This window comes from Saccopteryx leptura, chromosome 4, assembly GCF_036850995.1.
Source record: "Saccopteryx leptura isolate mSacLep1 chromosome 4, mSacLep1_pri_phased_curated, whole genome shotgun sequence".
In the NCBI taxonomy this organism is placed as follows: Eukaryota; Metazoa; Chordata; class Mammalia; order Chiroptera; family Emballonuridae; genus Saccopteryx; species Saccopteryx leptura.
Window position 1 is genome coordinate 213,846,243 of NC_089506.1, and position 21,245 is coordinate 213,867,487.

The following is a 21,245-nucleotide window of genomic DNA, read 5'->3' on the forward strand; positions in this document are numbered from 1 at the left end:
CAGTACAAAGGCCCTGAGGCTGGAGTGTGCCTGCCCTTTGGCAGAACAACAAGGTGACCAGGGTGGCTGGAGCTGATAGAGTGGGGCCAAGAGAAGTAGTTGAGGTCAGAGAAGAAATGGTGGGGATCAAGAAGGCCTTACAGCCTGATAAAAGGATGTGGCTCTTTACACTGTAGGAAAAGGGGGAGTCAGGGTTTGGACTAGAGCCGTAACAATATCTAAGTTCTAAAGGGATTGTTCTGGCTGTGTAGTTGTAAATTGGTGGTGCTACAACCACAGTCTGTTCTTAACAGTGAGGAAGAGACTTTAATTCTTCAATTCTTTTTTTTTTTGAGGGGTGTACCATGGTTTACTATTTTTAATTTGCTAATACTAACAGTTTATTATTATTATTATCTTTAGTAACATCAATGATAGAAAATCTCCATCCTTTAAGGATGAATTCAGCCTGGGAAAATATCTAAAAGACAGTTGAACTTGTCTGTTGGAAAAGGTTATCAAGCTTGATAGGACTAATTGTATCAAAAACTCAAGACTAAGCTAATGACACAGACATTTAACGGATGTTGTACATTTGGCTCTGAAAACATTAAAATGTCAAAGTGTTTTGTGCAATGCCAGTATTAGAATAAATGCCTTATTTCTCAAGGAGAAATATAAGGGTGCATGAATTTCAATGTGCTTGTTCAAGTCAGCCTTATTTCTAATTTTCATACCTGCCATATAGAAATTAAAAACCTCTAATGGCTTAAGCCTTCATCCTAGTCAGGATGTCCAGGCTTCCTCTGGTGTTTGCCCTGAGAGGCTTATCAGATAGGGAAGGCAGAATTCCCGACAGACGCAGATAACCCTGTTGTCAGTAGGAATCCATATGGCAGTGCCTGTACCACACTCTTCCTGTCAGCTTTCATCCCAGGAAGCTCACTGGTCTGATTTCTGTGACCCCACCGTAGCATCTGCCCCCATCTGGGGTGCAGTAGTTCTCAGTGTTTCAAAAACATTAATTTATTCATGTATTAATTTTCAAATATTTATTGAATGCCTTTTATTTACCAAATACTGAGATAAATCCTTTCTGGAACAAGGATGGATGGATGGTCATAAGTGGATGGATGGTCAGATGAGTGGAAGGATAGTCACTATATGTATTGCATACTGGAATTAGAGAGATGAAATTCCTGCTCACAGGAATTTTAGTCTAGTTCTGAGGAAGAACAGTATTAAGACTTGTGGTGTGCCTGACCAGGAGGTGGTGCAGTGTATAGAATGTCGGACTGGGATGCGGAAGACCCAGGTTCGAGACCCCGAGGTCACCAGCTTGAGCGTGGGCTCATCTGGTTTGAGCAAAAAGCTCACCAGCTTGAGCCCAAGGTTGCTGGCTCCAGCAAGGGGTTACTCGGTCTGCTGAAGGCCCGCAGTCAAGGCACATATGAGAAAGCAATCAATGAACAACTAAGGTGTTGCAACGCGCAATGAAAAACTAATGATTGATGCTTCGCATCTCTCTCCATTCCTGTCTGTCTATCCCTGTCTATCCCTATCTCTGACTCACTCTCTGTCTCTGTAAAAAATAAAATTAATTAATTAAAAAAAAGAAGACTTGTGGTGTTACAGCAGCAAGGAAGAAGAAATGCCTAACTCTGCCCTGGGTAGTCTGGGTCCAAGCATCATCAGGATGATTGGAAGAATGTTGGAGGGAGTGAGGGGGGACTGAAAGATAATCAGGTGTTGAAAGTTGGGAGATACACACACACACACACACACACACACACACACACACACACACACACACACACACAGTGTGTCCATAAAGTCATGGTGCACTTTTGACCGGTCACAGGAAAGCAACAAAAGACGATAGAAATATGAAATCTGCACCAAATAAAAGGAAAACTCTCCCAGTTTCATACCTATTCAGTGCAGTTCGATGTGGGCTAACGCACAGATTTTTTAGGGCTCCTTAGGTAGCTATCCCGTATAGCCTCTACAGACTCGTCACTGACTGATGGCCTACCAGAATGGGGTTTCTCCACCAAACTGCCGGTTTCCTTCAACTGCTTATCCCACCAAGTAATGTTATTCCTATGTGGTGGCGCTTCATTATAAACGCGCCAATATTCATGTTGCACTTTGGTCATGGATTTGAATTTAGCGAGCCACAGAACACACTGAACTTTCCTCTGTACCATCCACATCTCGACTGGCATGGCGGTGGGCTGTTCCGCTGTATACACGGTGTTACATCATCATCTGTGCATGCGCACATGCTGCCACATCATCCTACAGAAACTGAGAGGGTTTTCCTTTTATTTGATGCAGAAATATATATATATAGTGGTACCTTGAGATATGAGTTTAATTCGTTCTGTAACTGAGCTCATAAGTCAGTCAACTCATATATTAAACAAATTCTCCCATTTAAAATAACTGAAATAGATTTAATCTGTTCCAGCCCTGTGAAACATCCCCAGACCATCCTAAATTATGAAAAAATATGTTTTTAATTAAGAAACACACGTATACTTTACCAATGCATAACAAAATATATGAAATAAAAGAAAAAAGTGTTATTTAATACTGTATTCTCTCCTTGGAGACAGAAAAGTGCGGCTAATGGAGGTGAATGGTGGAGGAGGAGGGAGGAATGGATGCAGGCACTGTAGACACATAAACTAAAACTGCACTTTCTTAACACTAAATGTAAACTAAAACTGCATTTTCTTTATTTTAAACAAAACTAAAACTGCACTTTCTTTACTTAAAATGAAACCACAAAAACTTAATTGTAAAAAAATGCACTTTCTTAACTTTAAACTTAACCTAAGCTTAACATTACATATTTTTCATTTAATCATCACCTGTTTTTGCCTTTTTGGCTGCACTTTCAGCACTTTCACTTGCAGAACTTTTGAATAAAAATCTATCCAAAGAGGTTTGCTTTTGCCTGCCTTTTAAAATGTTAGAGAAACGTGACAAACAAGTGTCATTAAAAAGTGCTGAAGCATGACCAGTTGAAACTTTTTCTGGGTGTTTCTTTTCTTTTTTTTTCAAAAATATTTTATTTATTGATTTTTAGAGAGAGGGGAGAGAGAGAAGGGGGAGGAGCAGGAAGCATCAACTCCCATACGTGCCTTGACCAGGCAAGCCCAAGGTGTCAAACCGGCAACCTCAGTGTTCCAGGTCGACGCTTTATCCCACTGCGCCACCACAGGTCAGGCCTGGGTATTTCTTTTCAATGAAACTTGAAAGCTTCTCCCACATTGCCAGCATGTCTTTAATTTCACTTGAAGAAATCACTTTCTCCGACTCTACCTCCTCCTCACTACTAATCTCTTGCAGAAGCTCCGTATGTTGCATCATCTGTAGCTCCTTCAACTCCTCAGTTGAGAGTTCCTCCTCATGTTCCTCTACGAGCTCGTTTACGTCACCCTCATCTATCTCCAGACCCATCGACTTTCCAAGGGACACAGTCTCCTCCAGTGCTTCTACCTTGGTCTGGGTCTCTGGTTCGAATCCTTCGAAGTCCCTGTCTGCAACAACATCAGGCCATAACTTTTTCCATGCCAAGTTCAAGGTTCTTCTTGTAACTTCTTGCCATGCCAAGTCAATAATGCATAAACATATCATGATGTTGTAGTGATCTTTCCAAAACTCTCGAAGGGTTAGAATTGTATTCTCAGTCACCTCAAAGCAGTGGTGGAACAAGTGCTTTGTGTAAAGCTTTTTAAAATTGGAAATGACCTGCTGATCCATAGGTTGCAAGATTTAAGTCGTGTAGGGTGGGAGGTAGAGGAATTTCACAAATTTGAACTCATTGAGAATGTCATCTTCAAGACCAGGTGGGTGGGCTGGAGCATTTTCCAGGATTAGTAATGCTTTCATCGGGAGTTTATTTTCTTGATATTTCTTCACTGCAGGACCAAAGATGAGATTTACCCATTCAATAAAAAACTGCTGCGTAACCCCTGCCCTAGCATTGGTGCACCACATAACCTGCAGTTTTTCTTTAAGAATTTGTGAGTCTTGCCCTGGCCGGTTGGCTCAGTGGTAGAGCGTCGGCCTGGCGTGCAGGAGTCCCGGGTTCGATTCCCGGCCAAGGCACACAGGAGAGGCGCCCATCTGCTTCTCCACCCCTCCCCCTCTCCTTCCTCTCTGTCTCTCTCTTCCCCTCCTACAGCCGAGGCTCCATTGGAGCAAAGATGGGCCCGGGAGCTGAGGATGGCTCTGTGGCCTCTGCCTCAGGCACTAGAATGGCTCTGGATGCAACAGAGCGATGCCCCAGAGGGGCAGAGCATCACCCCCTGGTGGGCATGCCGGGTGGATCCCGGTTGGGCGCATGTGGGAGTCTGTCTGACTGCCTTCCCGTTTCCAACTTCAGAAAAATACAAAAAAAAGAATCTTGTGATTCTTAAAGCCTCGAGGATTTTCGGAATGACACACTAGCAGTGGCTTTACTTTATAGTCACTGCTAGCATTTGCACACAATGCAAGGGTCAGACGGTCCTTCATGGGTTTATGGCCTGGCAGCTTCTCTTCCTCTGCGGTGATGAAAGTCCTCTGGGGCATTTTTTTCCAAAACCATCCTGTTTCATCACAGTTGAACACTTGTTGGGGGATGTAGCCTTCTTGTGCAATAAGCGAAGCAAAATGTGTGATGTACTCCTCAACTGCCTTAATGTCAGCACTCGCAGCTTCACCATGCCTCACCACTGAGAGGATGTCAGATCTCTTCTTGAAATTTTCAAAGCAGCCATGACTTGCCTTAAACGTATCTTCTGCCTGCCTCTTTTGAGGTTGATGGTTCTTTCTTCTGCAAGTGGCCGTAAATAATACGTGCCTTTTTGCATATTACAGTCTCTGTCACTGTATCTCCTGCCAACTCTTTCTCTTTCACCCACACCAGCAGAAGCTTCTCCATTTCTTCATGGATATTTGTCCTTAATTGGGACAGAATTGTAGTTCCTTTCACTGGATTTGCGCTTTTGATGGCATCCTTTTGTTAAGGATGGTACAAATTGTAGCTGTATTACGGTCATACAGCCTTGCTAGTTCAATCACTCGTACACCATGCTCATGTTTTTCTATTATTTCTTGCTTTACTTCTATGGACATCATTCTCTTCTTCTTCTCAGCACTGTCCTTTACACTCACTTTCTTCTGCCCCATGATAGCACACAAAAAAAGTTAGTAAAAAATGCAAAAATGATGCAAGAACAAGTACAACGCACGAGATTCGACTTGATTCTGCGGGTAACACGTGAGAAAGAACGGGATGCTGGTGTTGTGCTGCTGATACTGGACCCATGCACCAACGCACCAACTAGTGGCAGCTTCCTGAATCACAGGAATCTGCCTGTATCTCAGAATTTCGCTCAGATCTTGAACAAAAATACGGACCGAGTCGCAGCTCGTATCTTAAAAAATTGTATGTTGGTCTGCTCATATCTCAAGGTACCACTGTACTTTCTGACTGGAAAAGCAATACATATAAAACTCAGAAAATACATAAAAATGGAAAATAAAGATCACTTATAATCTACCATCTTATAAGAGAGAATCATTTCTTTAATAAATATCCTTCCAGATAATATTCCATATATATATATTTATTTTTATAATTGAAAGGAAATTGTTCTGCATACTTTTGTAAGCTGCTCATTACACTAACAATAGCTGGTATACATCTCTCCATGTTAATAGAATGCTACTTCACATTGTTAATGGCTGCCTAATATTCTATGTGATTGTATTCTTTCATATCTTCACTCTTTACCATTAAAAATAATGTGAGATCATTCACAATTATTTAAAAAGTAATCAGTTTGATTTTAATTATTATGCATTTTCAATTTAAGACACACCAGAAGCTAACATCTTATTGAATTTTATAAGAGAAAATAAAGAAACAAATCTTCTGGATGATGAAATTGACAGTTATTTGAAAGAATCCATAAATTGTAAGTGACCTTAAAATATTTATATTTTTAAAAGACCAAAATTTGGGCTTGTACGGATTTTTAAAAAATTGATTTTAGAGAGAGAGAAAGGAAGACACATTTATTTGTTGTTCCACTTATTTATGCACTCATTGGTTGGCTCTTGGATGTGCCCTGACTCCACAACCTTTGTATTGGGACAACTGAGCTGCCCAGCCAAGGCTAGGACCTGTAAAGTTTTGTTTCACATAGTGAAAGATACCATATTCTTACTCTGTAACTGCTATATTTCCACTTTTAAAAGTATTTTAAAACTTTTGGAGCTTTCTTTAACATTTTGCCAATCTGATGAGAGCTAAAAATTTGAATTGACTTTTTCTCACTGATTTTTAAGATTTCTTTAGATATTCTAGATATGAATCATTTGTCTCTTTATAGGTTGCTAGCATTTCCCACTTTGTAGCTTGCATTTTCATACTTCTATGGAATCTTATGATCATAAATTCTTCATTTTTATGAAGACTAATTTATCATTCTTTTCCATTTTTGATTATTCTTTGCTTTTGTGTCTGTTATATAATCAATTTTAATATAGCAAATATATATATATTTTGTCATTTAACTGAAGCTTCTACATGTTTTCATTTGAACTTTGTAGCTTTTCTTTTTGGATATAATTCTTTGGAGTTCTTAGAGTATATATAGAGAGAGCTATAATGACTTCTTTTTATTTTTAGTAAATACAATAGTTGATGTCTATACAGTTGAGCAATTAAAGTTAAAAGCTTTGAAGAATGAAGGAAAAGCTGATCCTTTTTATGGCATTCTTTATGCTTACATTTCTACACTGAACATTGATGGTGAAACTACAAAAGTAGTTCGAAATAGATGGTAAGCAGCCAAATTACTTTTAGCAAATTCATTTTTGGAAGAAATAAAAACCAATTATTGTTAATGAATTTTGTTTTATAAAATTTTAAGCTATTTTTGGATATCACAGTGGTTAAATATGTGAGAGAAATATGTAAATAACCTATGCTGAAGTTTCCATGGCAAACTAGTTAGATTCAAAGATTATAATTGCCTTTTAAAGCAAAATTTAATTTTCTGTGTTTCTGTAGTCCTAAACTACAAAGATATGATACTGCCAGAAACTTTTAACTGAAATGACAAACTGTTGTTTTACAATGTATTAGAAAATTATTTTGGTTGCCACATTCTATAGCAAGTGACAGAATTTTTAAAAGACTATTTTCGCCTGACCAGGCGGTGGCACAGTGGATAGAGTGTTGGACTGGGATGCAGAGGACCCAGGTTCGAGACCCCGAGGTCGCCAAGCTTGAGTGCGGGCTCATCTGGTTTGAGCAAAGCTCACCAGCTTGGACCCAAGGTCACTGGCTCCAGCAAGGGGTCACTCAGTCTGCTGTAGCCCCACGGTCAAGGCACATATGAGAAAGCAATCAATGAACAACTAAGGTGTTGCAACGCGCAATGAAAAACTAATGATTGATGCTTCTCATCTTTCATCTCCGTTCCTGTCTGTCTGTCCCTGTCTATCCCTCTCTCTGACTCACCGTCTCTGTAATAAATAAATAAATAAATAAATAAATAAATAAATAAAATGAAATAAACTGTTTTCAACTGCATGATATATGATTTCCAACCATTCACAGGTCAAAGTATCTACTTGCATAAAAAAGTAAACCCCAGTAGATTTAATAATCTTATCCAAAAGATGGTTGTCAAGAAGCATCTAAAATGTTATTGTGAAAATTTCCCTATGGATTTTTGTAATTGAAAATTTTATTGGAATAGTTCTAGCTTAACATGGAGTTTTAAGAAATAATACACAGAAAGCCTATGTGCACCTTGTCCAGTTACCTCCAATGATAACATTTTTTAAAACTATAGTACAGTGTGTCCGTAAAGTCATGATGCACTTTTGACCGGTCACAGGAAAGAAACAAAAGATGATAGAAATGTGAAATCTGCACCAAATAAAAGGAAAACCCTCCCAGTTTTTGTAGGATGATGTGGCAACACGTGTGCATGCATAGATGATGATGTAACATTGTGTGTACAGTGGAGCAGCCCACGGCCATGCCAGTAGAGATGTGGATGGTACAGAGGAAAGTCCAGTGTGTTCTGTGGCTCGCCAAATTCAAATCCATGACCAGAGTGCAACATGAATATCGGCACGTTTATAATGAAGCGCCACCACATAGGAATAATATTACTCGATGGGATAAGCAGTTGAAGGAAACCGGCAGTTTGGTGGAGAAACCCCATTCTGGTAGGCCATCAGTCAGTGACGAGTCTGTAGAGGCTATACGGGATAGCTACCTAAGGAGCCCTAAAAAATCTGTGTGTGAGCCCACATCGAACTGCACTGAATGGGTATGAAACTGGGAGAGTTTTCCTTTTATTTGGTGCAGATTTCACATTTCTATCGTCTTTTGTTGCTTTCCTGTGACCAGTCAAAAGTGCACCATGACTTTACGGACACACTGTTTACATCATAGCCAGGATATTGACATTAACTCAAACCATTTATTGTTTTTAAGTTTTCCCAGATTGACATGCAGTTATTTGTATGCATATGTGTATATGTATATATATTAAGGTCTATATAGTTTTATCATATGTGTAAGTTTGTGTGCCTACCACCACAGTTAGGATATTGACCTGTGGATTTTTAAAACATTTTATGATTTGGTATTAAAGTTGGAAAAACTAATGTGGAGGCTACTATGTAAGGCAGATATTTGTTTTTCGAAAAATACTTTTCACAGCCTGACCAGGCAGTGGCGCAGTGAATAGAGTGTTTGTCAGGGACGCAGAGGACCCAGGTTCAAAGCCCTAAGGTCGCCAGCTTGAGCACAGGTTCATCTGGTTTGAGCAAGTCTAACTAGCTTGAGCCCAAGGTTGCTGGCTTGAGCAAGGGGTCACTCAGTCTGCTGTAGCCCCCAGGTCAAGGCACATATGAGAAAGCAATCAATGAACAACTAAGGAGCCACAATGAAGAACTGATGCTTCTTGTCTCTCTCCCTCTCTCCCTTTCTGTCTGTCTGTCCCTATCTGTCCCTCTCTCTCTGTCACAAAAAAAAGAAAAATACTTTTCACAAATTTAAGTAATTTTTGTCTCATTTTCCCCCTACATTTTAATATTGATATGTGAATAAAAGTATCTAACACTTTAAAAGTGATCTGTGGCTAGATAAGAAACTACTATCTTTAGCTCACTCTCTCAAGAAATTTGAACGAGTCCTTATCTGGCTAAATTAAGACCTGCATCGAAAATACAGAAATGCATGTAATTACCACTTAAAGAGAGGTGAATGTGTCACTAGCAGTACTAACAGCATTTAGGGTGTGAACCTACCCAACCCCAGGGGTTTTCTATAGGTGTACAGAAGACCTTGTACAGTGCCATCAAGTGAGCATTTGTGGAATCTAGGCTTTCTAGGCACAGGATATGATTCCTGCCCTCAGAACACAAGCTGGCTGGGAGATAAGATGGACATACCCGCAGTAACAAGGAATAGAATGGTAAAGGACATAGTCAGTGCTGACTTTTAAGTTCAGAGAGGGAAAGGGGCAGAGGCTGGATGCAGAAAAGGAAAGCCCCAGTAGGAAAATGAGCCTGCTCAGGGCCAGCGGGGGGGGGGGGGAGGTATCAATAGAAAGCAGGCTAGTGAGCTTATCCCAGTTTCTGGTGAGTGACAAATACTGAAAATGAGAGTGACTGAGAAGACACATCGTAATTCTGTATACCTGTCTTGTATCCTGCACAGTGCTGAGTGTTCTGAAATTACTTACCCTGATTTAGACTTTTGGATTGACCTGTGGATTTTTAAAACATTTTATGATTTGGTATTAAAGTTGGAAAAACTAATGTGGAGGCTACTATGTAAGGCAGATATTTGTTTTTCGAAAAATACTTTTCACAGCCTGACCAGGCAGTGGCGCAGTGAATAGAGTGTTTGTCAGGGACGCAGAGGACCCAGGTTCAAAGCCCTAAGGTCGCCAGCTTGAGCACAGGTTCATCTGGTTACCCTGCTAGAAAGCAAATTTGTCACTTGGGGCTTTCACATTTTTCACATTTTATCATTGTCCTTTGTTTCTTTTCAGTTCCAGCTGTGGTTACATTGTAAATGAAGCATCAAATATTTGTACAACCTGCAACAAAGATTCTCTGGAGCTTAAATCTGTTTTTCTCAGCTTCGATATGCTAATTGATGTTAGTGATCACACAGGTACTCTCCATTCCTGTAGTCTCGCAGGAAGTGTTGCTGAGGAGACTCTGGGCTGCACGGTAAGTAGCAAAAAGGAAACCATGTTTAGAAATAGAAACAGAGGGACAAACATACGGTGATGGAAAATGATTTGACTTTGGTGATGGGCACACAACACAATCAACAGTTCAAATGCTATAGAAATGTTTACCTGAAACCTATGTACTATTATTGATCATCCCATTAAGTTTAATTTCTAAAAACAAAATTTCTGAATTGGATTCTCTTTTTCCAAAATATAGGTTATTTTGGTAAACAATTAATAGAAATTAATTTATTAATAAAGAGGTCTATGAAAAATCAATCTTGACTTAAACATACATTGCTTTCTTAAATAGACAAATAATTACATATTACATATTGAAGTCATAGCTAATATTAACTATTAGGAATAATGAATGACAGAAGCTCTGGACCATAGTGGAGAATAAACAAGACATTTATATAGTCAAGTAGCAATGGGTAAGACAGTATGCTGGAAGTGTCGATCGGTAATGAGGTAACTCTACCAGAAGGAAGGTTGGGCAATGTTCCACCTACCCAACTGTATGAATAAAATCAGCCATGAGTGTTCTCTATTTGCTGCTATAGAACAGCAGCAGATACTTAGAGATTAGACTGTACACTTGATAATAGCACTTGCTTTTCATTATTAAAACCAGCTCCTGAAGTTTACCATTAAACCTCAGCTCCAGGTGATTTCCAGTTTGTCAAAGGGAGTTTTCTGTGCCGAGCCACTTGATTAGCATCGGAGATTCAGTTTAGAGCCGACCTCTGGCCTTATCTCCTCCATCAAGAGAATTGAGCTGTAATTACTTTGAATAAAATTCCACTTCTAGTGAGCAAATTGAACTTCCACCTTGTCAAGATGAGTTATCTATATATACTTTGGAAATATTTGTCTGATTTTTTTTTAAACCAGGTACATGAGTTTCTTGCAATGACGGATGAACAGAAAACAGCATTAAAGTGGCAATTTCTTTTGGAAAGAAGCAAAATTTATTTAAAAGTGAGTGTATTTTACAGTACTCTGTTATTCTACATAGTCAAACAAAAGAAAATCCTAGAGTGTGACCTAATAAATTGGGGAATTTGTTATTTTTAATAATTCCCAGTTTTCAGATGTGCAGAAGCATTTGGCTGTTGTAGAAACAATAAGTAATCAAGAGTTTTTGTTTTTGGATTTTTGTATAGCATAAAATAGTTAGAAATGACACCAAAGAAATAGGTCAAAGAAAATGTCCAGGAATGTTAACTCCAAGGCTAGGCACTTACTTGGCTTTAGAGTCAAAGTGAGTCTCCCCATCCCCACAGCTCATCTGGCAATTTCCTCACTTCAGTGAGCAGGACACAGTAGCATATAGTTAAATGCTTAGATGTTGGGGTGAGACAGACTCAGGTAAGAATCTCAATTCCACAATTCCTCAGCCTGTGCGATCCTGAGAAGGTTAATTAACTTCTCTGAGCCTCTAAAATTCTGTGATCCTGCACCTCTGATCAGACTTCTGCAGCACTAGCAACACTACAGTGTAGGAGGATCATAGATTCTGAGTGTTAAAGGTGTAAAAAGGGGAGTGAGACACACTCTCATTGTTTTGCAAATGAGAAAAATGGGACCAAGAAATGTTGCCATTAGCACCATATCACAGGCGAGAGAGGCCTATTGCCTGCATCATTTTTCTCCTTCCATTGTTCTCAAATATCTTCTCCTTTACACTCTTTTCTTGTGTGTGTGACAGAGAGGGACAGATAGGGACAGACAGGCAGGAAGGGAGAGAGATGAGAAGCATCAATTCTCTTTTGGCTCTTTAGTTGTTCATTGATTGCTTTCTCATATGTGCCTTAATCGGGGGGGGGGGGCTACAGCAGAGCGAGTGACCCCTTGCTCAAGCCAGCAACCTTGGAGTTTCGAACCTGGGTCCTCTGCATCCCAGTCCAAAGCTATATCCTCTGTGCCACCCTGGTCAGGCTCCTTTACACTCTTTTATTTTATTTATAAATAAATTTTTATTAATTTTAATGGGGTGACATCAATAAATCAGGGTACATATATTCAAGGAAAACATGTCCAGGTTATCTTGTCCTTCAATTATGTTGTATACCCATCACCCAAAGTCAGATTGTCCTCCATCACCTTCTATCTAGTTTTCTTTGTTCCCTTCCCCCTCCCCTTCCCTTCTCCCTCCCCCCCCCCCATAACCACCACACTCTTGTCCATGTCTCTTAGTCTCGTTTTTATGTCCCACCAATGTATGGAATCATGCAGTTCTTGTTTTTTTCTGATTTACTTAGTTCACTCCGTATAATGTTATCAAGCTCCCACCATTTTGTTATAAATGATCCAATGTCATCATTTCTTATGGCTGAGTAGCATAACCTAGTGTATATGTGCCACATCTTCTTTATCCAATCTTCTATTTTTTTTTTACTGTGATTAAAGCCTTTAAGCAAACTCTTGGCCAATACAACAACAATCCATAAAAAAGTAGTGTCCTTAACATGTTCACCAAGTCCAAGTTGGCACCAACACCATTCCAGATCCCTGCAAATGCAACCCAACCCCAGTCTGTTAGGAGCTGTCACAAGGAGCAGGAGTCCAGGAAAAGTCCACATCCAGGAAAAGTCCACATGGCACTGGAATTGTTGTCACAATTCTATACTTTGCAGCTCATGTCCAAGTCCCAATGACCACTGCTTCTAGCTGGTAATGATGCAGGTAGACTGGAAAAGCCATCTGCAGCATGTGTGGAGATGGAGCTTCTGTTCTCCTCAGTCTGGAGAGATGAGGCCAGGGTGCTTTTCTCTGGAGCTCTGCAACTGTGGCGTGGTAAAGAGAACCTTGGGATACACTAAGCTGAGTGGCAAAGGTAAATTCATAATAGAAGTTGGCAAAAGGGGGAAAGAGAGCTCTAAATTAGGAGTAGGTCCCAGCCTGAAATATGAGTGGGGCATTGAGGTAGGAAGAATAAAGGAAACACTATATATTAAACAAAGCAGCAGAAAATAGGACTATCAGCACCCACAACAGAGATCTTTGAGGGAAGAATAAAAAATCTGACTATTCAGGCAAGACATAGTTAAGTGGCCCTTGTGCAAATGAGATCAGTTTACCTGCTTCTTGGAAGACATACCCTAGGCTTATCCACAGTGTTGTAGATGGGGCCAACGGCCCTGGGCACCTTCAGCCTTCAGTGGCAAACCCCAGCAAGGTTAGGTCATAGGTGGCTGGAGCAGGGCTGGAAGAGACTGAACCCTCCCTTAGAGGAGTGAGGGGGAAGCCTACCTTCCAGTGTCCCTTTTTCCTCACAGCAGAGACATGTAAGCCTGGCAGGCTTTAGCTCAATGACCTTCCTTTTCACTATTGAAGCAGGACCCAGATGGAATCCTATGAGACCCCTTTGGGGCGTTGGAGCCTTTAAGAGCGTATCCTAAAAGCTGGTAGTTCACCTGATCTCTATTGGGCTTTTTCTGCCTCTTGGTGCCTTAAAAGCCATGCTCAGAAGGTCTCACTGAGGGGTTTGAGGATCCCCATCTGCCTATATAAACCTTTTCCGTATATCTGGAGCTATTTGGAAAAAGACAAAACAGTGTTATTAGCTGGATCAAATAAAAGAAGGTAGAAGTTTGCAGGAGAAAAAAATTTAGCATCTCCTGTTCATCAGCATTCAAAAGAAATTAAAAAATTTTTAAGTAAAAAGCATGATATGGTAGACCTGTAGGAGTTCCAGGATATGACTCCCCCCTTTAAAATTTTTTTAAATTGACTTTAAAATATTTGCTGGGTACACTTTAATAATACCTTGACTTTAAAGATTGTAAGAAATACCCATAATTCGAAAGGTTTGACAAAATACAGTAAATGCTTTTGCTACATATGCAGGAGCATTGTCCATTTTAACCAGTTTAGGAAATCCAATAATAGAAAAATGCATACAGACAATGAGCTATAACATGCTGAGCAGCCTCTCCTGTTCTGGCAGAGGTTACTATAAATCCAGAATAAGTATCCACTGTAACGTGGACATAGGACTGTTTGCCAAATGAAGGTTTATGAGTAACATCCATTTGCCAAAGTTGTCCTGGTAGGAGTCCTTGAGGGTTAACTCCAAATGAAGGGACAGATTGTAGAATAGGACACCTTGGACAGGATTTACCAATCTGCTGTGCTGTTTCCTGAGAAAGTTGAAACTGTTTACACAGGGCTGCAGCGTTCTGGTGATGAATAGTATGAGACTGAATTGCTCGATCTGTCATGGTTGCTCCAAATAATTTTCTTTTGGGTAGCTTGATCAGCAAGGGCATTCCCTTGTGTTAAAGCTCCAGGGAGCATGGAGTGAGCTCGAGTATGTCCTATAAAACATGGAGCTCTATGTTGACATAGAAGTCTTTGAAGAAGGAGGAACTGCTGAAATAGTTCATCAGCAGTTGTCCCTAAGACAGCAGTCTTTATAGTGGAAACAACCATAAGTAAATATTTGCTGTCTGTATATAGATTAAAGGAGGAATATGGCAAATGCTGAAAAGCCAGGATAATTTTAGTCTTTGAGCTGATTTTAAGTTGACTGTTTCAGTATAAATTTGTCCAGTGATTTGCAAAAGCGATTTGCCATTTAGTGGAAGTTTCCCAGAGCCATTGTTGTTGATCCTTTGAAAAAAGGAACAACAATAATTTTGAGGCTCAAAACCTATAAGCACGGCCCTGGCCGGTTGGCTCAGTGGTAGAGTGTTGGCCTGGCGTACAGAAGTCCCGGGTTCGATTCCCGGCCAGGGCACACAGGAGAAGCGCACATCTGCTTCTCCACCCCTCCCCCCTCTCCTTCCTCTCTGTCTCTCACTTCCCCTCCTACAGCCGAGGCTCCATTGGAGCAAAGATGGCCCGGGTGCTGGGGATGACTCCTTGGCCTCTACCCCAGGCACTAGCGTGGCTCTGGTCGCAACAGAGCGACGCCCCGGAGGGGCAGAGCATCGCCCCCTGGTGGGCAGAGCGTGGCCCCCTGGTGGGCGTGCCGGGTGGATCCCGGTCCGGCGCATGTGGGAGTCTGTCTGTCTCTCCCCGTTTCTAGCTTCAGAAAAATACAATAAATAAATAAATAAATAAAGTGCCACAACGGGGAAAAAAAAAACAAAACCCTATAAGCTGTAAGGGTCACCTATGCCCCTTGATAATCAAGGAGGTGACAAGATCAAAATACGGAAGTGTATTCCATGGGCTATTAGATGGTTTAATGTGCCCAAGCTGTAGCTGCTCTTGTACCAATTGAGCAGCTGCCCTAAGTTTCTCCTGAGAAAGGGGCCATTGGTCTACCCATACAGGATTATTTGATTTCCAAGTAATTGGGTCTGCACAATACATTATTGGGGTAGCAGGAGCTACCAAGGCCCCTATGCTAAATTTTGATATCCTAATCCACACCTTTTAGTATTGGGAGCCACTTCTATGGGGGTGAGAATTCCTCGCTGTCCTTTCCCTAGTCCCTTAGTGGGCAAAAATATCCGATCAAGCATCTGAGTATTGACTAACCCTTAGGACTGACAAACAATGCTCCCATATTTTTCAAAACATCTCTACCTCACAAATTAACTGGCCCTCCAGGGAGCACATAAGGCTTAAAAAATCCAGAATGACCTTCTTAATCTTCCCAATGTAAAAAACTAGAACTTTGTTGAGGGGATTTACTCGGCCCTATACCTTGTAATTCTGTGGCTGCTGCATGAGTGGGCCAGGAAGGAGGCCAATGTAGCTTAGCAATAACAGATACATCAGCTCCAGTATCTAAAAGTCCTTTAAATTTATGCCCTTGTATTGTTAGTTCCATTTCAGGGAGTTCTTGACCTATTTTTTTTTTTTTTTTTACAGAGGCAGAGCTAGACAGGGACAGACAGACAGGAACGGAGAGAGATGAGAAGCATCAATCATCAGTTTCTCGTTGCGCGTTGCGACTTCTTGGTTGTTCATTGATTGCTTTCTCACATGTGCCTTGACCGCGGGCCTTCAGCAGACCGAGTAACCCCCTGCTGGAGCCAGCGACCTTGGGTCCAAGCTGGTGAGCTCTTTGCTCAAGCCAGATGAGCCCGCGCTCAAGCTGGCGACCTCGGGGTCTCGAACCTGGGTCCTTCCGCATCCCAGTCTGACGCTCTATCCACTGCGCCACCACCTGGTCAGGCATGACCTATTTTTTTAAATCCAATTGGCAAGATCAGAGAAGCCAAATCTCCAATTTTCTTGGGGCCCCTTTTACAGGATGTGGCCTGAGAAGCAGAATTAGCATTCTTATACTATTCTTCTAACTGCCTGAATTAGCCGTGAGAGAAATTCTTTTTTTTTTTTTATTAATTTTGATGGATCCTTTACACTCTTAACAAATTTTGTTTAAGTGAGTTATGTATGTTCAAAACGTAAGACTGAGAAAAATGTAAAACATATTCATGAGCATGCATTTCTTTAGTTGTCACAGTATCATCTCATGTCATATAGCCTCAAGAAAACTAGTGTGTTCTGGTGAAAGAACGAGAATTAAGAAGGAAATAGCATCTTAGTATTATTACGAAAATAGTTGTGATCTCATGGATACCTTGAAAGAGTCTGAGAATACTGCATCAGTCCATCTCAGACTCATAAGTATGTTTTCCCATTTTCCAGTGTCTTTCTTCCATTGTGGCCTCAAGTATATCTGAATAGGTTTTAGACATGGAGTCACCAATGGCCTCACTAATATTTTTAGGACCTTGGCTTAAGGATTCTTCATTACTAAGCTGTAAGGGGGAGATTATAGTAATATACTACATCTCTTCCACAATTAGATATAAATACTATCTATTAATAGACATAACTACTGTCTTTTCCCAAATCAGAATGTACTCAGACCCTTGACCAACTTTATTTTTCCTCCAAACAGAAGATACCATTGCTAATGAGTTTATCAATTTAAATATATGGCATCTTACTTACCATTTCCAAACTTGACTCAACTATAACAACAAATTGCTCTAAAGTAAGGAGATATCATACCTTTCCAAAGAATATGTTAAAAAGATATTGAAGTCGATTTAACAAAAATTTTAAGTAGATATAAATAAATTATTATATCACAAAATATAATAAAGATTATGTGAATCAAATTTCAGTTATAAATTAGTTAAAATAGAATATTTAATTTTAAAAAATAAGAACTTGCATTGATCTGTTAACATGATAAAAATAAATTATTCTATATAGATTGGATACTTTACATATTTATCATATTTCAATTAAAAAACAATGGCTACTTAAAATAGTTCTATTGGAGGGATTTCAAAGTGAGGTATTCATTTTAATGTTTTAAAACACATAGAATATTAGACTTACAATATCCTTGTAAGTCTGATATTAGTGTTAAAGAAAGTTTCCAAAAAGGGTAAAACCATGAGTCTCATTCAAAAATAAAATGAATACATGTTGAAGATCTAATTTAGTTCATTAATTAATAAAGAAACCAATAAAGGCCTGACCTGTGGTGATGCAGTGGATAATGTGTCAAGCTGAGACACTGAGGTCACCGGTTTGAAAACCTGGGCTTGCCTGGTCAAGGCACATATGGGAGTTGATACTCCCTCTTCTCTCTCTCTCTCTTCCTCTTCTCTAAAATGAATAAATAAAATATTTTTTTTAAAAAGGAAGAAACCAATAAGGTGGGGTTTTTTTTAACGAGTTCAAAGGAGAATTAAAAGAATAAACACATAGGCAGACAATCAGGAATGCCGAAATGAGTTTACTCAGAAATGTAAAACTGACCTCTTCTACAGGACAGAATGAATTGCATCTTTACCCAGATGGAATTCATTTGAATTTTATGTGCAACATCATCTGTATCACTATCAGTTTTATACAACTTACAGTCAATGCAATGAAAGGTACAGACCATTGTAGACTCAGACAACTAGGAAGATGCTCTAGGCCAACACCAGACCATGGAGGAGCGTTCCTCTGAAAGATGCCCACTTACCTTTACTGCCCATTTCAAAGTCATCCACAGTGTTTCCTGACATTAGTACATTTTTTCTATTAGTCTTTGAAATTAAAATGGCTAGCTAATGTGTCCTTCCACTTTATATTAAATAAAATGTTGGTAAAAGTGCTTTCTTAATTGTAAAAGTTAAGACATTATTAATAAATTTCATCATCATATTCCTATGTCTAACAGATTATGTTACTATTACAGGTTAACGTCTATCACAACTGGTAGTTTAAACACACTTTAAGCCCTTTTCTTTTAATGTTAGATTTGAAGCTTCAATTTTCCTAGCAGAGAGAAATGTCATGAAAAAATGGCATGGATTTTTACAAAAGCCAAATCTGTAATTTCTCTACCAATCTCTGCCCCGACACTTGAATTCTTCCCATTTTACAACTCTAATTGACACATTAACATCTGTATGCAAAACTCATTGCAGTTCTCTATTGTAGTTTCTGTTCTGGTCATTGGTTTTCAACTTTGTATACATGGTGATTTTAAAAACTATCTCTCTTTTTCTCTCTACAGTTTTTTTTATCAGACAGAGCAAGGGGTGGATTGAGAATTAGTGTGCTCTCGTGTAAGCTTGCAGATCCTGTTGAGGCAAGTAGAAACTTGTCTGGAAAGGAAATAGTTAAACCAGATGTCACTGTAAACTCTGGAGAAGAATACAAGTTATAACTCCCCTTAAAGTGGAAAATGAGTTTGAAAATTATGGATAAAACTATTTTGTTCAAATATGGTAAAAAATATGTTTCTATAAATTGTTATTTCCCCCTCTGGTGTTGGTTTGAGGGTGTTAAATATCTCTCACCTGAGCTCAATTCTTAGAAGGCTTTTTTTCCCAGCTTTGACCTCTCCTAAGTTGGAAAATGTTTGTATGAATAATAAACAAATTTAATCTTTCTCCACAGATTGATTTTTTTAAACCTTTCCTCTTTGTCTTATATCCCTGAGAAAGATCAGAACCTCTAAAAATAACTTACCTAGGGCTTGGCAATGGCTTAGTCTGCTCTCCTGGAGCCCAAGGGGCCAGATGAGAGGCTCTCCCGGTGCCCAGCAGAACAGCAGAAGTCCATGGGCAACTGCTTCGCGCACCTTAGAGCTTTGCAAATCCCTTGCCTCCTCTGATGACACATTGGGGCTACCCAGTGCTTTGTGAAGGCTTGCTGACTCAGGGTTAACATTTTTTAAAAAGTTTTTAAAATATTTATTGATATCAGTGAGAAAGGAAGGAGAGAGAAAGACAGGAATATCAAGCTGTTGTATATGCCCTGACCCGGGATCAAACTGGCAACCTCTGTGCTTTGGGACAAGGCTCTAACCAACTGAGCTATCCAGCCAGGTCTCAGGGCTGACATTTATGAATCTTAATCACCTGGAGGGTGACTGACTTCAAAAGTTCTATGAGGTCCTGGCCAGTTTGCTCAGTGGTAGAGGGTCAGCCCAGCGTGTGGATGTCCCAGGTTTGATTCCCGGTCAGGGCACACAGGAGAAGTGACCATCTGCTTCTTCATCTCTCTTTTTTCCCCTCTCCTTCCTCCTCCCACAATCATGGCTCGATTAGTTCGAGTGGATCAGCCCTGGGTGCTAAAGATGACTCTGTGGAGCCTCTGTTTCAGGTGCTAAAAATAGCTTGGTTGCAAACATGGCCCCAGATGGGCAGAACATCAGCCCAAAATTGGGTTTGCCAAGTAGATCCCAGTTGGGGCGCATGCAGGAGCCTGTATCTCTGTCTCCCCTTCTCTCACTTGGAAAAGAAGGAAAAAAAAAGAAGAAAATCTATATTCACTTATCTAGAAAGATGTTCTTAGTACATTAAGTGAATGTAGAATACTAATCTTTTATGAAAGCCTATTAAACACTTTTAAAAAGTCCAGCAGAGGCCTGGCCTGTGGTGGCACAGTGGATAAAGTGTTAACCTGGAATGCTGAGGTCATGGGTTCAAAACCCTGGGCTTGCCTGGTCAAGGCACATATGGGAGTTGATGGTTCCTGTTCCTCCCCTTCTCTCTCTTTCTCTCTCTCTCTCCTGCCATCTCTCTAAAATGAATAAATTAAAAAATAAAATAAGGCCCTGGCCGGTTGGCTCAGTGGTAGAGCGTCGGCCTGGCGTGCAGAAGTCCCGGGTTCGATTCCCGGCCAGGGCACACAGGAGAAGCACCCATCTGCTTCTCCACCCCTCCCCCTCTCCTTCCTCTCTGTCTCTCTCTTCCAGTCCCGCAGCGAGGTTCCATTGGGGCAAAGATGGCCCAAGCGCTGGGGATGGCTCCTCGGCCTCTGCCCCAGGCGCTGAGTGGCTCTGGTCACAACAGAGTGACGCCCCGGAGGGGCAGAGCGTCGCCCCCTGATGGGCGTGCCGGGTGGATCCCGATCAGGTGCATGTGGGAGTCTGTCTGACTGTCTCTCCCCGTTTCCAGCTTCAGAAGAATACAAAAAATAAAAAAATAAAAATAAAAAGTCCAGCAAGCCCTGGCTGGATAGCTCAGTTGGTTAGAGCATCTCCCAAAGCACAGAGGTTGCCAGTTTGATTCCCTTTCAGGGCACATACAGGAGCAGATTGAGGTTCCTGTCTGTCTTTCCATCTCTTCCTTCCTCTCTCTCTCTAAAATCAATACAATAAAAATTAAAAAGAAAAATCCAGCAGAATAGATGTGAAATCCTATTATATTCTGTATGGACTAACATATTAAAGGATAATTTTCTTAAGTGTGGTAATGGTATTGAGGCTATGTAGAAGAATGTCCTTGCCTGACCAGGCGGTGGCATAGTGTATAGATCGCCGGGCAGGAACCTGGAAGACCCACGTGCCGCGACCAGCTCAGCAATAGGTGTGCACCAAAGGAAGGCACTGCAGGACTTAATAAAAAACACATACAAGACACAACATAGAGAAAAGATGGGTACAGGGAACTCCCAGCCTGTAGGACTGAGAGCCCAGATCTCTGCAGCCTCATGGTACTTATTGGTCTCTTTGCTCATCAAGCAAATTAGCAGAGCCTGGGTCAAATTAGTCTACAGTGG

The 21,245-nt window shown here is 40.5% G+C and overlaps 1 protein-coding gene across 1 annotated transcript in view; it reads left to right on the top strand.

Moving 5' to 3' along the window:
* MEIOB (meiosis specific with OB-fold) overlaps positions 1 to 19,058 on the top strand; it is a 44,060-nt gene extending 25,002 nt beyond the window's left edge. The window contains exons 10-13 of the mRNA XM_066379998.1: positions 5,856 to 5,957; positions 6,674 to 6,827; positions 10,068 to 10,251; positions 18,751 to 19,058. Of these exons, the coding sequence (XP_066236095.1) occupies positions 5,856 to 5,957; positions 6,674 to 6,827; positions 10,068 to 10,251; positions 18,751 to 18,903 (593 nt within the window). The 3' untranslated portion in view covers positions 18,904 to 19,058. The remainder of the gene's footprint in view (positions 1 to 5,855; positions 5,958 to 6,673; positions 6,828 to 10,067; positions 10,252 to 18,750) is intronic.
* The last annotated feature ends 2,187 nt before the right edge of the window (positions 19,059 to 21,245 follow it).